Genomic DNA, 23,487 nt, shown 5'->3' on the forward strand with positions numbered 1-23,487 from the left:
GGAATTTGAAACATGGAATTATATATTGTCATTAACAGCTAGCACCGACAAAACTACCTTTAAATTAACCTTAATTTCTAAACCTCATGCTTCATTGTTTGCTAGTAATAGTACTAACATGATGACCTGGGAGAAATGGCATGAAATGTGAATAATTACATTTGTCTTAATTACATTAGACAAAATAAGCATAATCATTAGATCAAAAGTGGTGGGTGGGAAACGACCCGAAATTCAGAAATTGTCGTGAAACGATGGTAATATGATTGTAATACTAATTGATAGGCGCATGCGCATAATCGATGGAATTTTGGGCCATAACCGATTTCACGAAATTAATACCTGACTATTAAAAAAATATTTATTCATTGCATGTGATTTTCCAACAGCCACTTTATTCGAATTGCGTAGGGTAGCTAATTAATCACAAGATAAACAATGCTATTGTGCGCATAACATATACAACAAATAAATTATTGTTTGGAATTGCTCACTTGCTGTATATTTTTGACTTAATCCGATGTCTCACGACATGCTTCTTTATGCTTTTCAAGACCCAACAAGGCCTTTGCGTCGTGCATAAGATACTATGGATATAAACAAGGATCCACAAACCATTCCACCGAAGATCACCACCTAAAATTATAAAATTGAATTAAAAAATATCAGGTGATTAAAGCTATATATACACTCTCTCACACTCGCTTACTCATACATATACGTACATACACCTTTCTATACATACCCATTTAAACATGTGTTCATGGCCTGTTTTCCATGCATAGGGTATGTTCATGCCAAATATTGCAGCCACCAATGAATATAAGGACATACAAACAGTCCCGGCACTAATGAAGAGCTCTAGCTGTCCCATGAATACACAATAATAGTAGTATTTTAAGACATCAATCATGGCTTTGGTAACAAATATGTTTCAAAAAGTTATTGTAGGAAGAGGCGTAGAATTAATAGATACATAACCTCATAAGGAGAAAAGCTTATACCTGAATCAGTTGATTTCGGTGATTGTCAAGCTGCATGCATGTGGGACATGTTACAAAGAGTTGTGAGTTATGCTACAAATAGGGTGTTCGATCAATTTCTGTTCAGAAATTCTTGCTTGTGCCTAAAATTTACCTGTATGTTTATGTAATCTTCTGTGTCATCGATATACTCTCGCAACTGAAATGTGAAAGAGTAATCAAAATAGCAAAGTTTGTTACTTAATTAGTGCAAACTCGGAAATTTAGTAGGAAAGATTAAAAGAAAATGCAGTTCATACTGTGGCCAATTTATTTAATGTGCCGTCAATTTGCATGAAGTTGGCCTGCAAAGGCAAAGCACAACATTATTCAGTTCAATGCAATTCATTTATCTAACTTGTCAGCATCGGTGGCAAAATTAAATATATGAAAACTTTTGTGACCTCGAGTAACATTTCAAGCTCTTCAATATCATTCTCCCTTTGAACTGTTGTTACACTTGCTCTGCTTGATCTGTGTAATTTAGAACCTGTATTTGGAGAGCCATAAAGCCAGTACGGAGCATCAGAGCTACTTGAGGGAGAGGGTGAAACAGACAACTTTCTTGATAAGTAAAGATCGGCCATGTCGTCGTCATCATCAAGTAGGTTTTCTAGTTCATCTCTAATCTAAAAGAAACCGAAGTATAATGTAAACAGAAAACATGCGAGAAGAGAAAATCAGTGACAGGTAAGTTACATTCTTCTTTTGGAGCACAAATATTGTACACGTAAAGAAAAGGGAAGAAGAAAATTAACTTGTGAGAGGGAAAGGAATAGAATTGTGTGAAAATATCTATTTCCTTTCAACATACCTTTTGAACTCGATTTGTCAACCTCGTCATTGCACATTTCAATTTTCGCACTCTATCCAAATTACGACTGCTGATCTGGACACAAGTTATAATTTTGTGGAAGGGGAAAGGAGAAAGTGTCATAAACTCATAATTTTGTTACAACAGATGATGGGAAATTAGTAATAGAAATGGATATTGATATGTCGTTTTAGACCAGAAATTAGTAATAGATTTAAAGCTTGTCTAGATACAAGTTAAGAAGAATTTTTGAAAACTTCTCCACTAAAAATAAAGAACAGTTTTTAGTACGAAAACTCTAAAAAAAATACTTCTAACTTATATTCAAATATATTCATGATCCCGAAAGAATATGTAATGTCTTTGGGATAGCTATATATCTCACTCGAGAACGGCTTTGCTAGCTTAAAAGGGGGAGAATAGTTAAAAAGAAAATAAATGATATCATAATTAACGACCAAAATTGTTTTTTAGCCTAGTAAGTTGACATCTTTTGCTGACAACAAAATGGTGTCTAGATATTTTAAGCTTGTAAAGAATTAACATGCTTAATTTGACAGAGCACGGGATAGTACAACAATGATTTAAATGTACAGAAAATTCATAACTCAAAGCCTGTCATATCACGTCCATGCATTTTGCTTCGTCATAAATATTACTCAAACTTTGAGTTCTGCTACTGTGGTAAAAAAGTAACATGTTTTCTCCGTATGATCCTTTTTGATGATATCATCAGAACAACAAAAAAATCTTCTAAACTTAACAATTTGAACGAACGCAAATTCGGTATCCATGTTCTTGTATTGTACCAAGGTGAAAAATCAATAAAAAACATAAAGCATACACACATGCATACATACCTTCGAGGTGAGTTCGTCCAAAGCAGGATAAGCAGCAGTCTCTAACTCTCTTGTTCTTGCGTCAAGGAAACTACAAATTGCCTCTAACAAAACTTCCAAGGCCCGTATCTCAAACGGAAATTCTACAAGCCATAAGTCAATTTCCCATTATTGCAACAGAAACAAAAATTAAATAGTCCAAACTGTTTGATTACAATAAATTAAATTAAGTACCATTTTCTTCTCCAGCTTCACCATCTTGAGCACACGCCTCTTCTTCTCCACTTACTTTGGGTAGCCGTCGCTTAAGTTCCTCAACAATTGGCACCACGTCATCATCCGTTGGGTCTCTCAGCAACACCTAACAACAAACAACACAACCAATTCCATTTCCACAGCATCACTCTCAAATAACTAAGACATTCAACATCAAAAACACATCAATAAGAGTATGTTTAGATAAAAGTTTAGAAATTCTCAACTGAAAAATAAAGATTAAAAAACTCATCTAAACTTTATCGAAACAGACTCTAAATTTTGTAATGAAAAATTGTTTCCCTCCAGAATTGGCTAAATATAATTACAAATATATTGTTTAGTCACTGGTTTCAATTCTTATATCACTTTATCAATATCATGTATCATGAAACATACCTCATCTGCAGTGATGATAGCCTTAATGTGCTGCAAAAAACAAATAAAAAAGTTGGTGTGAAGCAAAAATAAAAGGAAAAGGTAAGCAGAAAAACTAATGATAACTGATAACAAAGTGTTTGCCTCTAAATTGAGAACAATGACTTTGTCTCTGCCCAAAATGGTGGAAGGATAAGAAAGGAGAGGGTCGAGAATCCTAAGATCTCTTGTGTGAATTTTAACGAGGCGCATGATAGCATACTTATCCGCATCCAGCACAGTGCCTTTGCCATCATGGTTCAGCAGAATCCAGCTTCTGGAAACCGCAGTTTTCTTCTTTGTGGAAGAAGCTTGAAGCTCGACCACAGAGGCATCAAGAGTCATTTGATGAGGAAAAGAGGGTTGTGCGTAAGAGGATGAGAAGAAGACAATGATGGCATATTTGGAAGAGTTAGAGAGCTATGAAAGATATCTTGCATGAGTTGATTTGGTGACAGGTAGTGGGGTTGTAGTGGCAGTAGAGGGGGGTTAAAAAAATGACATGATTGTGCTTAAACATGGTTGGTTTGAACTTTAGGAGAATTGAAGGAACAAGCTACAACGTTGGTTGGAGGTAATTCTTCGTTGCACGCTTTTTTCTTTAAGATTACATATTTTAGTTTAATATTTGCCTCAGGTGTGGTCCAATTATTGGTTGGCTTCTGTCTCTTTTCTGTTTAATGTTGGTGTTAATAAGTGTCCAAACATAGTAGTCTGGTGGTAAATTGGTAATAATAATACCATGTTTAATCAAAATCTATTTCATCGTGCTAGATTCTTATTCCCGTAGTCGCATATAAAATATCTATGCTTCTTTTCAAATTTTGAGTGAACAAAGTTCACTACTTCTAGTTTTTATCTTCTTCTTTAATTTGGACTATGCTACTTCTAGTTTCTACTAATTCGAAGTATGAAACCAAATACGCTAAATTATTAGTTTATTTAGAAAACATTTATACGTAGAATTGTATTTTGTTTTATCTAATTCATGAAATTAGGGGGTTTTCTAACCAAATTTCTAAATCATGACTAGTGGCAAATTATATAAAATATCCGCAACCTTATTGCATTAAGGATGAGAAAAGTCACAATTATTGAAAGCATAAAACCGTGAAATTGCAAGGACAATACGTGTCAAATCTATCTGTCCTGAGATCCATTATGGAAAAGGACCCTTCATTTAGGCCCAAAAAATCTCACATATTCTTCTGAAAGACTCGTTTCAATTGGCCACGCGCCTTGCTTGTGTTTTAAATTTTGAACAAAAAATTCTTTTCCAAATGTCCATGACTTTTGAACAAGAATGAGAACTTGTCACGACATTAACAGAATTGAGGAGTGCCAACATTAGTAAAATTTGTGTATATATATATAAGAATAAATTAGAATTTAAATAGGGAATTATGTGAATAAACGTATTGTAACGTGAACTTAATGCAGAGCTTTTTTTTTATTTTCCCTTTGAGTTTTGTTTTATGAAAATGAGTTACTTTTTTTTATGAACATTTTATGAGAAATATTTTTTTTATGTTTTCCTTTTAAAGAAAAGTCAGTTTAAAAAAATTCAGTGAAGCTTGGTCAAAGTATTTAATTATAGAAATTAAAATAAAATATTTTTAACTATAAGGACTAAAAGATGAAGTTTATGAAATTATAAACCTATATTTTACTTTTTAAGATATATATTTATTGTGCAAAGGCTTAAAAACAAATTAACCGTGATAAATGTTTTCCAGCATTACAACGGGCCGTCTTACAAATTATTGGGCCGGGTTAGTGTTGTACGATATCCAATATCTATTCTCTTGTCTTGATGAATGAAATTCACCTATTGACCTATCTCTGCGACAAAAATTAAAAATATCATCTGTACGATGTATAACTTATAGCTGAAATTGATCCCTTTGTGGTGTTAACACAATTAGTTTTTCAAAAACTATTTTAATTTAATAATGTAGAGAATTTTCGGAACGTAAATAGTTAGCAAGGAATAAATTAATTATTAAAAATTAAAAATAATAAATTAACAATTCATTCATTATTAAATAGTTTCAGTTAATAGTTTTAATTGATTTGGTATTGAATAATATTGTTATTTAACATAAGTGTAAATACATGCAAGAGTGCACACACAAGCGGGAGGATGTCTAGTAAAAGGGAGTTTCTTTTTCACAGCAAAAGGGTTTTTTTTTTTTTACTATATAACCCTCGATATATTCGTATATTTATATTTTTTTATTTGTACTAATTTTGTATGAAATAAAATAAGATATATTTTTATCTCTCAAAATACTTTGAAATGTTAGTTTTAGTCTTGATCGTTTATTCATAAGCACACATTTTAATCCCAAGTGAAGAACCAAAATTGCATACCTTTTAATGAATATATGACTAAAAACATACTAATTTTTTATAATAATTAAAATCATTAAAAAAATTGAGAAATCAAAAGTACATTTTTCTAATATAATATTATTTCAGTTAATTTGTATAAGAATATTAAATAATAAATATATATTTTTAATTTTTATCATTATTAGTTAAAAATAATTACAAATTAATAATACATGATTAAAAAGGATGAGAAATGTGTAACAATAACATTTTATTAAACAAATGACAAGTACTATAAAAAAAATGACAAAATACATAACATCACATAATATAATTTTCGTTGCTTTTGTGTGTGAAGTATTTCTAAACATGCTCAAACAAATTTGCTTAAAGTTGAGGATGTCTTTCTTTATTGTGAAGATGTCTTCTCCTTGATAGGTATATTGTAGCAAAATTGGGATGAGAACTATTAAATACTTTAGTTATTATAATGTCAATATTTATATGATCATATTCATAATTATCAATGTTTGAGTGTTATTCTTTTTCAAAAATCATGTTATGCAAGATCGTTTATGAATATATATTGAGTATCAATCTAAATTTCTTAATAAATTAATAAAGTGGAATGTGAAGAGATACATTTAATATGCGTTGAATGTATATTGTTTCTTGAAAAATATCCTTACCATGATGAAAGAGAATGTGAAAAGGTAAAAAAAATATTAAGGTCCTCTAACCACTAGTGGAAAAAAGACTTTTAAACTGGAACGGCCCGTTCCAGTTTTGGAATGGGCCGTTCCAGCCTGTATAAAAGGCCAAAAATTTCACTTGAAGAACGGCCCGTTCTCCTTGGAGTACGGCCCGTTCTCCTTGCAGAACGGGCCGTTACAGCTTCAAAATTTTCCCAAATCGAACCTGTAACGAAAATTGAGACGAGAAAAGAATGAGAAAACGATAAGAGACACAAAAAAAACATAAGCAGACAAAAATGAAAACGAAATTTACCTGGAGACTTTAGAAAATGAGAAAGATTAAAGAAAATGAGAATGGAGGAGAATATAAAAGATTTCTGACGATACTTTTAAAATCGGTTAATTAAGAACCGATTTTGTATACTACATACAAAATCGGTTATGAGAGAACCGATCTTAAAAATGACACTTTTAAGATCGGTTATGAAAGAACCAATTTTAAAAGTGGCACTTTTAAGATCGGTTATAAAAGAACCGATCTTATAAGTACTTTTAAGATCGGTTCTTTTACAACCGATCTTAAAAGTGCTCTTTTATAACCGATCTTAAAAGCGCCACTTTTAAGATCTGTTCTCTCATAACCGATCTTAAAAATGCTTTTAAGATTGGTTCTTTTGTAACCGATCTTAAAAGTACCACTTTTAAGATCGGTTCTTTTATAACCGATCTTAAAAGTACTTTTAAGATCGGTTAAATTTTAACTGATCTTAAAAGTGTTTATGTTACTTACAAAATTACCACCGCGTCACTTTTAAGATCGGTTACCTTATAACTGATCTTAAAACTCCGATTTTAAATCCAATTTTTGCACTAGTGAACTGTCATATATGAATGTAATCTTGCACCTTTACTACAGGGATCTTGAGATGTTAGTGGTCACCACTCATTTAAGAGAGGAAAGGGGTTACCATCCTATGCAAGAATGAAGTTTTGTACCAAGATTTCTTAAGTTTACATAAAAAACTTCTAATAGAGAGAGTTTCTCAAGTTCATAAAAAAAAATTAAAGAAAAAATGTGTAATGTAATTTGAGACAATAAATATTTATTAAAATATTCTATGAATATAAACAAGAGATGTCGAACCATGTTAAGTTCATATCCTTGGTATTTTATATTAGTGTTGTTTTTATGTGTCTATACCATCTAATTTTTATTGCATATGAAGAATATTTTTCCAACAATATATTATATTTTTCACTGCATTCACATGTCAAGAGTGCTTGTTGACCATATATAATTATAAATCAAGATTAGAGCACTTCAAATACCTGTTATACGTCATTTATTATTGATTCTTATTGTTAAACAAATATTTTCTTCTTTTTTTGTGACATTGAGATGATCTTTATAAAAGTAGTCCTCTAACAATAAATATCTTATTTATTTTTTCACCTATTATATATAATTCACATTATACAATTCTGACTTCCGAGTGCCAGTTACATCATCTATTGAGGAATTTTTTAAAAGGAACAACTGCTTATGTTTTGGGTATTCATAGTTTTTTTGGTCTAGAGTGAAAAGACAAGAATTGTATAAATATTGTTTGTCAATTTTTTGAATCTGTTGAGAAGTCTGTGGGGGTACAAAGGAAGTGATGATCAGCTCAAAAGTGTGAAAACAGGTCCCACAGGAAATTTATTTTGGCATAATAAATGCCATTGAAGTCAGATATGAGTTTTTTTTTTTCCATGCCGAAGTTTCTTCACTTTTGGTTTATTCTTTATGTTTCTTAATATAATATTTAAATAATAATTTGTTGTACCTATTATTGGACAAGACGCTACGTAGTACGTATATCATGGTCGACTCCATTAATTAATTAAAATATTCATGTTAGCACTTAGCACTCGTGTGAATCTTGGTTTACACAGTTAATGGTATTTAATTTATTCACAATAATATTACGTGACAAATTGTTAAGTCTCAATTTTACCTCTTTTTGGATGAGACTTATTGAACAAATTCCACTCATCCTCTGAACCATTGCAATATAATTGTTCTCTTTTTGGTTCTTTTTGTGTGCAGATATAACTAACCCAAATTTAGCTAACAATACCTTAATACACCTCATTTTTTGTGCAGGTATTTAGCTAGGGACTTGAGGATTGAAGATCCATAGGATTGGAAACTAAAGGAGCTAAGGAGCAGAGAAGAGGTTATGCGTCGGGCGCAAGGTGATCCGCGCCGGGTGAGCAAAACAGAGCATCTCACCTCTGGAAGCTACTGCGCCGGGCGCAATATGAATTGCGCCCGGCGTGTCCTGAAGACAGAGGGCAATTGGAAGGCCATGCGCCGGGCGCGAAGACTTATGCGCCGGGCGCATGAACCCTAATTTGTCTCCCCAAGCTCGTATTTGAAGGCATTTTTCGGGGACTTCTCCCCCATTCTCACATTGGGCGCCTCCAGGAGCTGCGGAAGGGATTCCCAGGGCTTGGGATCGTCCGTGTGCGGATCTTTCCTTCGGTTCTTCACTTCCTCTTCCATCTCTATTTTGTATTTGCCCTCATTATTGTGAGTGGTTTCACCCATTTTGTGGGGTTAGATGTAATCAACGTACTCTATTGTAATCTTTACGGTTTTAATGATATATATACATGTTGTTTTATTCTTTGTTGTGTTTGTTTTTATTCTTAATGCTTGCTTTGGATTGATCACCCTTTGCATGATTTAAGGTTCCATGGGTATTGGAAAATAACCTTTGAAACTAGTTCTGAAACAGATGCCTAGTGGTGATTGTATCTAGGGATAGGACTTGACCCATTAGTAGTCTTAAACCCTAGCCCGTAATGCGGGTGTAGATATTGGGTACTCAAGGGATTGATATTCAATATCCGCACCTAGGCTCTTTCTCTAAGGGATTAGGTTTGAGTAAACTCTTGGGTTGACTAAGCAATGAATTCAACAAGAGATTAAGGATACATTAGTGTTACGTTTGGTGAAATCTGACCCCCACAACCTCACAATACCACAATACCATTCCTTACCTTTTCCACTCACAAAACAATATTTATTTACAGCTTTCATTCCAATAGTCACAACTTTGAATTCACTACACAAACTATGAAATTGGAATTATTCTTTAGTCACGAATAGTCAATAAATGCTTATATTACCTTCTAATCCCTGTGGATACGATATTTTTACTACTTGAACGGCCGGTATACTTGCCGTGTTTGAGACCGTTGATAGAATTAAACGAATTTACAAATATTAACAAAAGTGTTTCAACGGAAATCTCAACACAAATGAGGACTTTTTTTTTATTTTTATAACGAAAATAATAAACATATACAATAATAGCGCAAATTATAAAATATTTATCAAAGTAACAATTTTACTGTGCAAATGACATTTTCAATTCCTAAATACGCAATATGAAGCAATATAGCCCTAATGATATTCAGACCAATATGATCCATTTTGTAGCAATATGAAAGACACACTATATACATTGAAGATACCCTATAACATGTAGATTAGATGTATATACGCATTATAGTCTCCCTTTTTCATTAATTTAAATTCACAAGAGGATCATCAACAATTAAAGATTGCAACATCAAATCTAACTTAGATAATCAAATCGAAATCCAAGATATAATAGACAACGTGCATTGTATGAAACTGAATATTATTATGACTGCTAATCATTTTTATTAATATGTAATTTTAATTTTAAATTTTAATCAATAAGAGTGCCATCATTTTTCAATTTAATTAACATTATTTGGTCATAAATAATTAAATTAATTATGGGACTAATTATCAAAAGTGTATCCAATTAATTATCATTTACTTAATTATTACCACAATCTTTATTTGAAGTAATTAAATTAATTTTAAAAAAACATTTTTGACTGAATAAATCATAATATTTTTTAAAAAAATTATCCTTAAATTAATATTTTTTATAAAATGTCTAGCAATTAATTTTAAATTTTTATCCTTAACATAATAATTTCATTAACTAATTATCCTTCACATTTTAAATTATTTTTAAGAAAAATAAATTTATAAACTATAATTAAAAAAATGAAAATATAAAAAAAAATTAGAAAGATAAAGTTGTTTTGAGAAATTCGGATAGGCAATCCCAAATTCCCAACAACAAAGCTTGAAAAGTAATTCATCTCGTGGAGAGTGATTTGGTTTTAGGAGTAGGAAATGTCACTTGCATAGTACGCGATGAGCTACTTTGAAAAATATTCTACAATTTGTGCTATTGTTTATATATTTATTGTTTTTGTAATAAAAAAAGTCACAAATGAGTTATTGGTTCCAAAAGAATTGATGTTGGTTAAAAGAGAACATTTCATTATTGATGATGACATTTTTTTTATAAGGATTAATTATCGACAAAAATTAATAACATTACACAGTAATAATATAATTATAAAAAGATACTACACATTAATTGTTGATGTGATAGATGTATTAATTCAACTTTGTGTGACTAAGGTCAACTTTATTTTGTTAAAGTTATTCTAAATTAGATATTTCCAATATTTTATGTCTCTTTTGTTTATATTTGAGTGATTGAATCTAAAATTTTTAAGTATTTTTTACTAAGACTTAAATATATTTTTAATCTCTCAAATTTACAGTAAAATTATTTTTAGTTTCTCAAATTTAAAAGTGATCATATTAATCCCTATAATTTCAAAAAAAAAATTATTTTAGTCATTATACTCATTTTTTAAGGGAATCTGTCAAATATTTGTAACAGTATACCTATGTGAGTTGGGTGAATAGTGAAGGTCTCTGATTAGAGGTCCAGTTAACCTTGAGAAGAAAGGTAGATAAGGTTTTTTTTTTTTTTTTTATTTTAGAATTGAGCTTCATAAACTCAATTTCGCATATACCTTAGAGAAAGAGTAGAGTGAGAAACTTTGGAATTTCGAAACTTCTTCTCCTCTTTCTAGATTCCCCAGAGGCATGAGAGGCTATGTTGATCCTCAAAGTGGTGATTTGAAGCTGTTGGAGTTAAGAATTGGTACAGATGCAAAGTATTTCTTGGAGTTGTTTCTTTTTCCTCTCCTTCCCTCTCCATTTTTTCTTCAATGGGTGGCTGGAGTTCTAAGGTAAGGGAAACTAGGAAGTGTGTTAATGAGTGGTTGAGTAGAATGCATTAATTGGGTTGTGAATTGCATGCTTATAGGTTTTGAAGTTGCATGATTTTGGGGCTGATTATCTTGAACTCGAGTGATTGGTTCATGGAAATGGGTTATTTCTTTGAATTGTGGTTGCATGTGGTTTATGATGCCAAAATTGAGTTGTCGGTGTTGCAAATATATTATATGATGCTTTGCATACTTGAATTTTCTATATTTCAAATCTTGGAGGAAATTTTCATGATCTGCAAGTGCAAATTTATGATATGATGTTGAATGTGCCTTCATGGTGTTGGACACAATTCTAATCAGAGAGTTATGTCTTTGGTCATGTTAGGCGCAAGATTTTTGGCATTGGGCGTAAAGAGAGTGACTTATCTCAAGTTAAGATGACGTCAGGTGCATTGTGAATGGTGTTAGGTGTGGGAGGTTGAAGAGTCTCTAACTGAGGTGACGTTGGGCGTCGTTGAGGTGATGCTGGGCGTGAGTTAGACAAAGACTCTCTACCTGATATAAAGTCGAGTGTGAATTTTGCCACGTCAGACATGAGGTCCTTGGGGATCTCCACCTCAGTCACATATAACATAGTTTGGATGAAATCAAGTAGAGAGCTCCCTGCCTCGATGGTGTCAAGTGTGAGGTATGTTGCATTGAGCATGGATGTTATGATGTATGTTATGGTGTGACAACACATTAGTTGAGACATTTACATATGATGTATGTTATGGTGTGTTCATATGTATTGTTGTATGTCTTGTGTGACATGGTTTGGATGAGATACATGTTTTGCATTGGAGTGTTTAGCTTCCATGTATGGTTATGGTATGATGTTGTATGATATAAAATTATTTATATGCTTACATGTTTTTGGACTCTAACTTACCTTTCTATTTCCATTGTGGTTTGAACTATGGGAGTAGATTAAGATTAGGCTGGAGGAGCAATTGCTGCTAGGAGGTTGGGGATGCTTTTCTGGTATAGTTGTACTCAATCGATACTAGGACATTAGATTATTTTGGGATTATTGGATATATGTATATGACTTGTCTATATTAGTATGTGTTTTACTTTTATATTCATGTTCTATATATATATTTATGACACATTTTTTTTACTTTAATCTTGTATATTCTAGTAGACTAGTTTTCGCTGCTAGTAGTAATTTTGTTTAGTGTAGTGACTAGAATGAGTCGTTACAATATTATTGTACAAAATCTATCTACTAATGTTTATATTAGTGAAAATATAACATTAAATCACGTTGATATTGTATAATTATCTCAATTTATTATTTTCAAATGAATTATTAATGATTTGAATGATTAAAATAAAATTTTTAAAAATTACATAAACTAAAAAAAATAATTTAAAATTTAAAAGATTAAAAATAAATTGATTCTAAATCTAATTCATTAAAAATATATTTAAATATTTAGTTATATATAAGTAAAAAAGAAACTAGTTATTATGAAATAGATAAAAGTATAACTAGTAAATTCGTAAGCATCCAAGTGGGGTACTGAAAATGATAAAAGAGCAGGCAGTAATTGGGCAATAATGATCTGGTTTGATGGTTGTAGCGGAGTTTCGTTTTCGTTGTGGTAGTGGCAGTGGCAGTGGCAGGCAGGAGGGAAATACTACCACTTCATTCTTGCAACAGTAATCAATGCATCAGCTGAAAGCAAAATCTAACAACACCACCATGGCCACCCAACCTCCATCAAGTTCCCAAAAATAATGGCCCCGCAAGTGCTTCCTACAGGATGTGTTCGCTGCATTAATATAAATATATTTCATTATTTTTTATTTTTAAATATATTTTTAATCTTTCAAATTTATAATAAATTTATTTTTATTCTCTTAAATTTAAAATTGATATTTTAGTCCTATAATTTTAAAAAATATAATTTTTATCTCGATACTCAAATTTTATTTGAGAATTGTTAAATATTATCGTATAAAATCTATTTACTGGTATTCTGTTAATAAAAATATTATATTAAATCTAACTAATACTAATAATTATCTCAATTTATCACTTTCAGATATATTATTAATGATTTGAGGAACTAAAACAATTTTTTTTAAATTACATAATAATAATAATCATTTTAAATTTAAGAGGTTAAAAACAAATTTATCTTAAATTAAAAATATTAAAAATATATTTAAACTAATTTTTTAACAAATAAATGAGATTTTTAAAAAAATATATTTTTATAACTATTTTCAAAATATAATATTAATTATTTTGTGACTATCTTTTTCAACACATCTTTTATTATATTTATTAATAATAGAAATTATTATATTAATTATAACTATACAACTATCATTACTTGAAACTAATCATTTATTAATAATAGAAATTATTATATTAATTACAACTATATATATACTTAAAAAAACTATTGTCTTCAAGCATACTAAATATTATATAAAATTATAGAAAATTAATTATTCTTATTATCTCAATTCATTATTTTTTTAAAATAGAGTTTGGAATAACATACACATAATCTTATGTTTTAATTTATTGTTGCTACTAAAACATAAAAGATTAATACATGTTAACCAAGGAGATCTCCTATAACAGAAGTGAATAGTTTAAGTTATTTATCCTTACCGAAATACAATGTTAGGACTTATCTTAATTAGGTCAGATATCCTACAGTGTTAGGTCTCAAAGAGAGCCAAGTATAAATAACTTATTTTGATTACTCAGGTTTTGTCACTTAAGCTAAGAAGTCTAATATTACTGTCAGGATAAGACAGTTTGAGTATAGACCTACTATGACATTAACATGTAACACTAAACCACACATATAGAATTAGTCCATCAATTATCTTTCAAGTACTACACCCTTCCAACACTTGGCCATGGACTAATTCTCTAACTTCGTACTTTACTCAGTTAGTCATTCAACTAGAACATGGTTCAACTACTTCCATATCAATCCACATAGACCCTAGAGGGAAGCAACTTTAAAAATCACATAATTCACCTCTAACATCTATGTATCTCATCTGAGACATGTATCTCAATCACATGTCTACAACTTCGCAACGTTAGCAGTTATACAGTATATAACTTAATATCATTAATTCATTTGTCAACTTACAACATAGATATTCATCATCATATATTGTCATACATATATCATGGTCATCAATATTTATTAATAAATTTTGTTATGTACCAATCATCCCTTAAATTAAATATGATTATTATTTTCAATAAATACTATTAAGGATAGTTTAAAAAGTAAAGTTCAATTTTTATATAAAAATATTAAAATTAAATGAACTTAACTGATTTTCTTAATATGTGTGAATTCATGTATTTTTGCTAAATATGAGTCTACAAAAAGTATTTACTTTGATCCTTTTTTAAAAGATACAATTATTTAATTCACCAATATTAAGGAAGTTAGTTAATTTGGTTAATAATATTAATTTTGTCCTATATATATAGAGAGAGAAAGAGAAAGAGAGAGGGAAGAGATCAAATTATTTTGAGAGTTACTTTTGAAAAAATTATTTTATTTAATAATTCATGAGATATGTTGAATTTTAATAAAGTAACCGTTGAATTCAATTTTTTTATTGTATAAATAAAGTCTACAAAATTTAAATTTTTTTTAAAATTATCTAATTTTTATTTCATTAATTCAAATTAACGAATTATTATAAAAATATTTTATACATTAATTAAAATCTATATAAAGAAATATCATATAGTCTTAATTTTTTTAAATTTGTAAATTTAATTTATATATTAATTTTTTTTAATTTAACAATTAAATTGTTGAAATTCAATATATATATATATATATATGATATTATTAGGAAATACACACATATAAATCGCCTCAAACATTAATAAGACTATTGCTTAACTAAGTAAATTTATAAAACATATATTTTAATCGATTAAAAAATATGAGTATTATTAAAAAATGGAAGTAGTATAAAAGTATAAACATATTTAAAAAATATATATATATATATATATAAATAAAATAAATTTATCGTTATAAATTAACTATACCATTTTTTAATACTAATTAATTAAATATTTAAATCTTATATACAGCAAAAAGAAAGTAGTAAATAAATTAATGGAAACCGATGTTGATCGAAGGTGATAACATTTACTGAGGACACCAAAAATTGGAAGTTAGGTTTGTTTTTATTTCACAACCGAGACAAGCAAAACAAAGGTTTCTCATGAGTTGCTAGCTTTTTCTTGGGTAGGTGAGGTTGACACATTTTGCCTTGATTGACGCATCATGGGTACCAATAGCGCGACAAATTTATGAAAACCAGAAATCATAGTCAACAGTAATACATTACTTTACACTTTTTTTTTTACACCACTTACGCTGTAAAAAAAAACACTATACTATCATTTATTACATCAATCACTAATAACGAAGAAAAATAGACAAAAAAAATATCTGTATAAATTATTTTACATATATTATAATATTATTCGGTATGAAATTGATATTCACTTTAATTTTTATTTATTCTATTTCTCTTTTCTTTTTATCGCATACACCGAGTCACTGATACACCACATATTATACAGTGTCAGAACAAATTAAATTATTTTAGGATTCAGGATATAAATTTACCTGTTTATAATTTCTTAAGGTTATATTTTAGTATATTTCACTTTTCATTCATTTACTTTTTCAATTATACAACTTTTGTTTTTCTATTTTTATTTAATGAAAATATTTAATTAAAATTTATATTTAATGAAAATATTTATATCTCTTGTTTTTCAATTATACAACTTTTGATCTCAAATTTTAATTCACCATTCAACATTTAATGAAAATATTGGCAGAACAATCCAACAAATATCACGCTGTCAATATAAATGCGTTGAGAAAAATTGAGAAAGACATTCACAAAATTAAAAGATTTCTGTTCCTGGACAAAAAATTGTGACTAAAAATGTAACTTCATTCTTAAATAGGCTGATTCGATGAGAATTATATTTCTTATTTATACCAACTTTTTTTAAAAAGAAAATAAACAGAAATAGAATTGAGTCTTTAAATAAAAATAGTTAATAAATATATATATTTTTGATAATTATGATACACGTACAATATTTTTATCTTTTTTAATGAGTAAGCATATGAGTTTTTGTTTCCTCTTCTACGTTCTAGCATAGTTTATAAATATAATACAGGTTAAATTAATAAAAAAGTAAAGTGTGACTTTACACGTATTGTTATTTAATTAAAGAGCGTAATTCGTTTTCATGAATGGTGTATGAAATTATGATTCATGAAGAGTGGGCCATGGGCCATCACATGAAGGCATATCTGTCATCCGCATGATCCACCAGTGCATGTTCAAGTACCGCGCTTCCATCGTTGGCGTGTCAACCTGGCGGCACAAATCCCGAAGCACCCCCCAAGGTATATAATGCCAAGACCAAGAGCGAATAAAATAATAATAAAATATTTAGGAAAAAAGAGAGAGAAATTAAACAAGGCAATTCACGGAAGGAAGGGTCGAACATGGACGGAGCAGAGCTGCATCCATTCCATTCCCTTCCACTCTCTCTCTAAAAAGCGCAAAAGCGAATAACTGAAAGAAACCCTAGGCCCTGTCTCTCTCTCTCTCTGTGAGAGAGTTTCTTAATTCTTATTATTACTTTCGTTCCACGCATCGAATTCGATTCTCTGCGATCTGAATCCGTGAAATGCGCCTCTCTCGGAATCGCAGAGCGACCAACGGTTCCTTCGTGCACCGATGAATCAATCGCGTCGCTGGCAGAGGACTCTGATCCTCGCTCTGCTCTCTCTCTCCGTCGTTGCTCCTCTCGTTTTCGTCTCTCACAGGCTTAAGGCTTTCACTTCCGAAGGTAAACTCTCAATTCCATCGCACACGCAAAAGGCTAACCTCGTTCCTCGTCTTCCGTTTCCGTTTTAGTTGACTTTTCGCGTTTCTCTTGCAGGACGACAGGACTTTCTTGATGATTTATCCAGTGTTGTAAGAATCTTGCTTCTCAAGCCTGATCAGTTTATTTTTATTTTATTTGTTTGTTTGAATTGCTTCTGTAGCTTAACGTGTTTGTTGCTGAGAAAGAATATATCAGTTAGGTGGAATATAGTGAAATATTTCTCTCTCTTTTTGTGCTCTCCATAAATTTTGATTTATCGATGAGTTGAAAAGTTAGCGGACCAGACCGTTAGTTTACCGGAACTTATGGTGCTTTCAATAATTTTATTCAAGGATAAACTGATATTTCATATTTATTTATTTTAACTGGAAAAGTTTGTTTGTTTGTTTTTCTTCATTTTTGATGCTTCCTTGGCTACCAATCGAAGTTCTACAGTGCTCTGCCGTGGAACTGGGATTGATTGTTATTTTGTCATTTGTATCTTGCAGACATACAGGACAGATCCTCTAAGGCTAAATGCTATTGAACAGGTAGTGGAAGATTATATTAGAATTTTCACCCTCATGTTTAAATTTATTCTTCTTCCCCCTGGTGGAATTGGAGAATTAACTTTTTCTTGGTATTTTGGACCCTTTTTGTGCAAATTTAGGAAGGCGCTGAAGAGTTAGAAGAGCCACAGCAAGTTGTTTATAAAGAAAAAGATCTTGGTTCAACAAATAGTTACATTTCACAACAGGTTAATGATTTGGTGGAATCTAGAAATGACGGGTACAGAAATAACATTTTGGAAAGAAATGGTTGGTATCTTTACGTGTAGTTTTCAATTTTTGTGGTTTACATAATGCCCCTCAAGTCTGAAAATTTTGCTATTATCAAGTTTCAGAATCCGACCATAACAAAAGACAAGACCAGGAACCTCAGAAGAAATTGTTCATGGATGGGGATGAGGTTTGTGTTAATTCTATTGGATTACTGTCATTCAAAACTGAAGGCCATTGCTTCATTTTTTTTTTTTTGGTTGTAAAAGGGATATTTTTTTGGGAAGAAAGTTGTCATCTGGATATTCATCTGTTAGAAGTTGCAATGCTCTCAAATTTCATAAAATACCAATATTCTTTTAATATTCTACTTTGCTGTCCAGATAACTTAATTTCTCAAAGGTTTCATCTTCCCAATTCAAATATATCACTAAACTTATGATGAAAGCAAGATTTGTTTTTTATGTTAAAAAATTGACACTAATGCATTCGCATGACAGTTAAATGAACCAAATTAGTGTAAAATGAAAAAACTTATCTGATATATCAGCTACGTGCTTGAGGTTTTATTTTATGAATGCAAACTCTCTTATCTAATGCAAGTAAATGATGTTCAGGATGAGAAAGTGGATTTTTGCTCAAAAAGCATAGCCTCAGTTTTGGTTTCAATCTGAGATTGTAGTTGGATAATTACCTTTGAATGCTTCCAATTTTCTCTAACACTATGAAATATCAATTCATCCCTAGAGATTGACTCATCCATTCTTAGTGCCTAGCTAGGTGGGGACGTTTGAATGACATTGACAAATTAATTACTAATGTGGTTTTGCCATACCTACCTTGAAATTTATGATTTATGATTTATCTAAAGAATTGGGGTTCTTCTAGCTAGTTTTCTAAGGGTATCAATTTTTATAATTGAAGCCCAACTCAATTTTGTTATGGATGATGTCAAGATCTTGTTGGGTTCTTTTGGGTTCAATATCCATGTCCAGATGTGTTTGTGGCAATTTAAAATGGATCAAGAAATTAATTATAAGTTAGATGTGTTTGTTACAGAGGTTATTTACCTATTCCATACTGAACACAAGAATGGGGTTTTCTTCTTTACTATGTTTTGTTGCATCTCCATTTATGGTGGCAAACTTTTATATTTATTTCTTATATACCTATATATATTTGATTAATGTATAAATGCAAACTGGACTGTGGAGAATTTTTTTCTTACAATGTTATATTAATTTTTGAATCTGGTTTTATCGCAGAAAATATTTAATAAAACAGTTGCACACAATCAGAATATACACACTCAGTCTCAAAGAATGAAAGATGAAGTTGAAGTGACAGATAAGCAATCTGGTCCAAAAGCAACCCAATATCATCAGAGTTCACGCCCTCAGTCTCGGAGAGGAGGGACGAATCAGAAGGTTTTGGAAATTAAGGATCAAATTATTAGAGCGAAAGCATATCTGGGCTTTGCCCCTCCAAGCAGCAACTCACACTTGGTGAAGGAGTTGAAGTTGAGAATTAAAGAGATGGAACGTGCAGTTGGAGAAGCTACTAAAGATTCAGATCTGTCAAGGAGGTAAAACTTTCTCTGTAACTCAACAACTTGAATTTAGTTAGACGGTTATTTATTATGAACTCTACAATGTACTAGTTTGAAGGGAAAACTATTGCTTTGGTCCTTGAAAGACACCATTTTTTTCTTCCGACAACTATTTTTCTCAATTGATTCCCTTTATGTTTTAATTTGCTTACATTTGGTCCTTACAAGGTTTTGGAAGAGAAAATTATAAGTGGAATGATAACATTAAGAAACACGTTTTTCCGACACCAAAACATAATTTTTTTTGTTACAAGCTCAAATTCAATCTGTGAAAATCTGGCAACTACTTGTCTTCCAGTATAAAAATATTAATGAAGGAGAACATTCACGTGTATCATTTTGATGTGATATGAATTGTTAAAAGAAAATGGATATTTTTCAATCTGAAAACAAGTGAAGTTCACAGTGCTTTGCAGAAAATGCGACACATGGAGGCTTCACTGTCTAAAGCCAATCGTGCTTTCCCAGACTGTACTTCTATGGCTTCTAAGTTCCGTGCAATGAATCATAATGCTGAAGAGCAAGTTCGTTCTCACCGACAACAAGCAACATATCTTGTTCATCTTGCTGCAAGGACCACCCCAAAAGGTCTTCACTGTCTTTCTATGCAGTTAACTGCTGACTACTTTGCCCTGAGACCTGAGGACCGGAAGCTTCCACATGAAAATAAGATTCATGATCCAAAACTTCATCATTATGCTGTCTTCTCTGACAATGTTCTGGCATGTGCAGTGGTTGTTAACTCCACTGTCTTCAATGCTAAGGTAAAGGTGTTTTCTTTTTTAAATGGATTAACTTTTTATTTTTCACCTTTAAGTCAGGTGTTCTTTGCTTTTTGCTTTTGGCTAATGTTGAACCCTGAAACAACTGCTGAATTAAAAAAAAAAAAACTGATACTAGCAAAATCAATATTATAAAGTTTAGCCATCAATTATTTTCAAGTTATTTCCTTTATGGATACTATGAACAGTTGACGCCCCTCGAGTCTCCTCGTTACCATCCAAAACTGCTTCTCTACACTAAATTGCAGTACATACATACGACACAATATGACAATAATTGTTTTACAATTAAGGATTTTCTTTAATATACTCTTTACCATTGGAGCGGGTGACTATAGGACAAGTAGTAAGATTGCTTGATTCGCTCACCAATTTGGTCTCATTTTTATCCTTCCTTGAACCTTACTTATACTCGGCATTTCATTTTTGAAGTATGGCTGATTACATCGAAAGAGTTATCTTAGTTGCAGCTCTGGGCGCTGCAGACCTTTCTGAAGAATTAAGAAGTCAAACCAGTAAAAACACAGGAGGATAAATGATCTTTCATTATGGAATAACACTAAATTTAACCTCACTTTCTGAATCAGCTCTTTAAAAACTTAATTTATATATTTTGTTACAAAAGATATTTCTAATAACCTCACATCCATCATTAACTAATGAAGAAACTTTGATTTTCTAGTGGATAGAGTTCTTTCAACTTTTATTAGCTTCTCAGCACTTTATAGAAGTGTCTAACTTGTAACTAATACACGAGATGCGGTGAGACGAAAGATATATAAGATCCCCTAATAAGTAACTCTTTACAATGAGAATGCTGTCTTGTGTACATCAAACCCTGTCACTTTATGTCGAGTTGATGAGATATGGTTTGATTGTAATGTTGTAAAAAAACAAATTTTTTATTTTTTTTATTTTTTTATTTTTTTATTTTGATTTCATGGTTGGGAGAATGTTCTCATTATGGAATAGGAAACTAATGATTAAGTCTATGTCTATCTATAGTGACAAGAAAGCGTGACGATGACTTTTAAATTGCAGAAACAGGAGAAACTTGTTTTCCATGTAGTGACCAATTCACTCAACCTTCCTGCAATCCGGATGTGGTTCTTATTAAACCCTCCTGGCAAAGCCACAGTCCACGTACAAAGCATAGAGAACTTTGAATGGTTGCCCAAGTACAACACATTCAAGGAACACAATTCCAGTGATCCAAGATATACGTCTGAGTTGAACTACCTACGTTTCTACCTGCCAGATATCTTCCCTACTTTAAATAAGATTCTGCTCTTTGATCATGATGTGGTAGTGCAAAAAGATCTCAGTGGACTATGGAATGCCAATATGAAAGGAAAAGTAATTGCAGCAGTTGGCACTTGTCAGGAAGGTGAAACTTCATTTCACAGGATGGATATGTTCATAAACTTCTCAGACCCATTCATTGCAAAGAGGTTTGATGTCAATGCTTGCACGTGGGCATTTGGGATGAACTTCTTTGATTTACAACAGTGGAGGAGACATAATTTAACTGATCTCTACCACAGATACTTGCAAATGGTATGTTTGAAGAAATGTGTTTATTTTGTTGTACACTTCTGTTTTCTCTGTTAAGAGAGACTACTTTTTATTTCTCCCCCCCTCCCACTGAAAATTTTCCTACGTCTAAATTTCTTTAAATCTTCAGTTTGGCTTCTGGCATTAATAAAGTAATGTAGAGTTAAATCGCCATCATTAGCATAAGCTCCCTTGAAATTGGATTGTGTCAATCGTAGTACACCGTTTTCTTTTGCATTATTAGAATGCTTCATGTAGTAGTTTTATAACTTAATATGGATTTTTCATCTGCGTGTTGGACTAGGATTAGGAGGTCAAAGATTTGTAATCTCCATGACTTTTAGATTTATTATTGAAAGCAACATTTTCATGTCGATAATTTTGGTGGGCGCTTTAGTGAGGGAATGCGTCTAAGTTCTTGTTTAATTTGCAGTTAGATGGAACACATTTATTTTCTATTAAATTCTTATGGAACGATAATTTGATGTGTTTCTCTATGTGACTAATTGCAGGGTTCCAAGAGGCCATTGTGGAACATTGGAAGTCTGCCTTTAGGCTGGCTCACTTTCTATAACAAGACTATGGTTTTGGACAGACGGTGGCACATTCTTGGCCTTGGTTATGACTCAGGTGTCGATAGAAACGAGATTGAACGGGCTGCCGTTATACACTACGATGGAATTAGGAAACCATGGTTGGACATTGCGATGGGAAGATATAGAAATTATTGGACCAAATTTATGAAGTTTGACCTCCCTATTTTGCAACGTTGCAATCTCCAGGCGTAGCCCAAAATTTAAATATTACTCTACCTGCTTTGACTCTCATTTGCTGGCACATTAATTGCCTGCTTCAGTCGATTCTTTCTTGTTCTTGGCGATTCTTCTTGTAAAGCCCCTCATAGTTCCATAGAATTTTCTACATATATATATTTTTAGAAGCTTAGCCAATTTGTAGTGACATTGAGATGAAATAAGACTCGCATAGGCATTGTTTTAGCTGCTTGGAGATATTGGTTGTTGTGTACATAATTAATTCCCGTGCTCTATTAGTCGTGCATCCGCTGTTTCCCATCAATATACGCCAATTATACGCAGATTGGAAGTTAAAAGTTAAATTTTACTTTGAGAAACTAATTTGTACACAATTGTGGAAATGACGGTTGCCATTTGTGAGTCGTAACGTTAATTATACCGTATGTGATCATTTTTCCTGTTACATGAAGCTAGAAGCTAGTGGGATTCAAGTATTATTCGGGTAATGTTCGATTCTTCAGATTTATGTGTCTTGAATGTAATATGATC

The 23,487-nt window shown here is 31.3% G+C and overlaps 2 protein-coding genes across 4 annotated transcripts; one reads left to right on the top strand and one right to left on the bottom strand.

Moving 5' to 3' along the window:
* Positions 1–343: 343 nt before the first annotated feature.
* Positions 344–3,919, bottom strand: LOC109809876 (magnesium transporter MRS2-I). Of its 2 annotated transcripts, XM_020373289.3 has the most exons (11): positions 3,453–3,912; positions 3,330–3,359; positions 2,910–3,036; positions 2,697–2,818; positions 1,837–1,911; positions 1,427–1,651; positions 1,283–1,327; positions 1,138–1,182; positions 1,005–1,034; positions 746–865; positions 344–636 (listed from the first exon to the last, which is right to left on the bottom strand). In XM_020373289.3, exons 1-11 carry the CDS (start codon positions 3,690–3,692, stop codon positions 550–552), a joined length of 1,146 nt encoding a protein of 381 aa, XP_020228878.1. In that variant the 5' UTR covers positions 3,693–3,912; the 3' UTR covers positions 344–549. The 2 variants fall into 2 exon arrangements, with proteins under 2 accessions (XP_020228878.1, XP_020228879.1); XM_020373290.3 differs by lacking the exon at positions 746–865 and having other exon boundaries at positions 3,453–3,919.
* Positions 3,920–16,992: 13,073 nt separating this feature from the next.
* LOC109809760 (putative galacturonosyltransferase 6) lies at positions 16,993–23,279 on the top strand. 2 transcript variants are annotated; one of them, XM_020373155.3, is made up of 9 exons: positions 16,993–17,441; positions 17,535–17,569; positions 17,969–18,010; positions 18,130–18,277; positions 18,364–18,428; positions 19,504–19,823; positions 20,254–20,611; positions 21,671–22,186; positions 22,696–23,279. In XM_020373155.3, exons 1-9 carry the CDS (start codon positions 17,330–17,332, stop codon positions 22,969–22,971), a joined length of 1,872 nt encoding a protein of 623 aa, XP_020228744.1. In that variant the 5' UTR covers positions 16,993–17,329; the 3' UTR covers positions 22,972–23,279. The 2 variants fall into 2 exon arrangements, with proteins under 2 accessions (XP_020228744.1, XP_020228743.1); XM_020373154.3 differs by having other exon boundaries at positions 16,995–17,441; positions 18,358–18,428; positions 22,696–23,193.
* The last annotated feature ends 208 nt before the right edge of the window (positions 23,280–23,487 follow it).

The sequence above is a fragment of the Cajanus cajan genome, chromosome 6 (genome assembly GCF_000230855.2).
Source record: "Cajanus cajan strain Asha chromosome 6, NIPB_CcT2T_4, whole genome shotgun sequence".
Taxonomy (NCBI): Eukaryota; Viridiplantae; Streptophyta; class Magnoliopsida; order Fabales; family Fabaceae; genus Cajanus; species Cajanus cajan.

Coding starts and splice junctions, on each gene's coding strand:
- LOC109809876 (XM_020373289.3), bottom strand. CDS start 3,692: ATGACTCTTGATGCCTCTGTGGTCGAGCTTCAAGCTTCTTCCACAAAG. Junction 1,035..1,137: donor AAGATTACATAAACATACAG/GTAAATTTTAGG, acceptor ACATGCATGCAG/CTTGACAATCACCGAAATCA. Junction 866..1,004: donor ACCGAAATCAACTGATTCAG/GTATAAGCTTTT, acceptor TTCATGGGACAG/CTAGAGCTCTTCATTAGTGC.
- LOC109809760 (XM_020373154.3), top strand. CDS start 17,330: ATGAATCAATCGCGTCGCTGGCAGAGGACTCTGATCCTCGCTCTGCTC. Junction 17,442..17,534: donor TAAGGCTTTCACTTCCGAAG/GTAAACTCTCAA, acceptor TTTCTCTTGCAG/GACGACAGGACTTTCTTGAT. Junction 17,570..17,968: donor TTGATGATTTATCCAGTGTT/GTAAGAATCTTG, acceptor TGTATCTTGCAG/ACATACAGGACAGATCCTCT.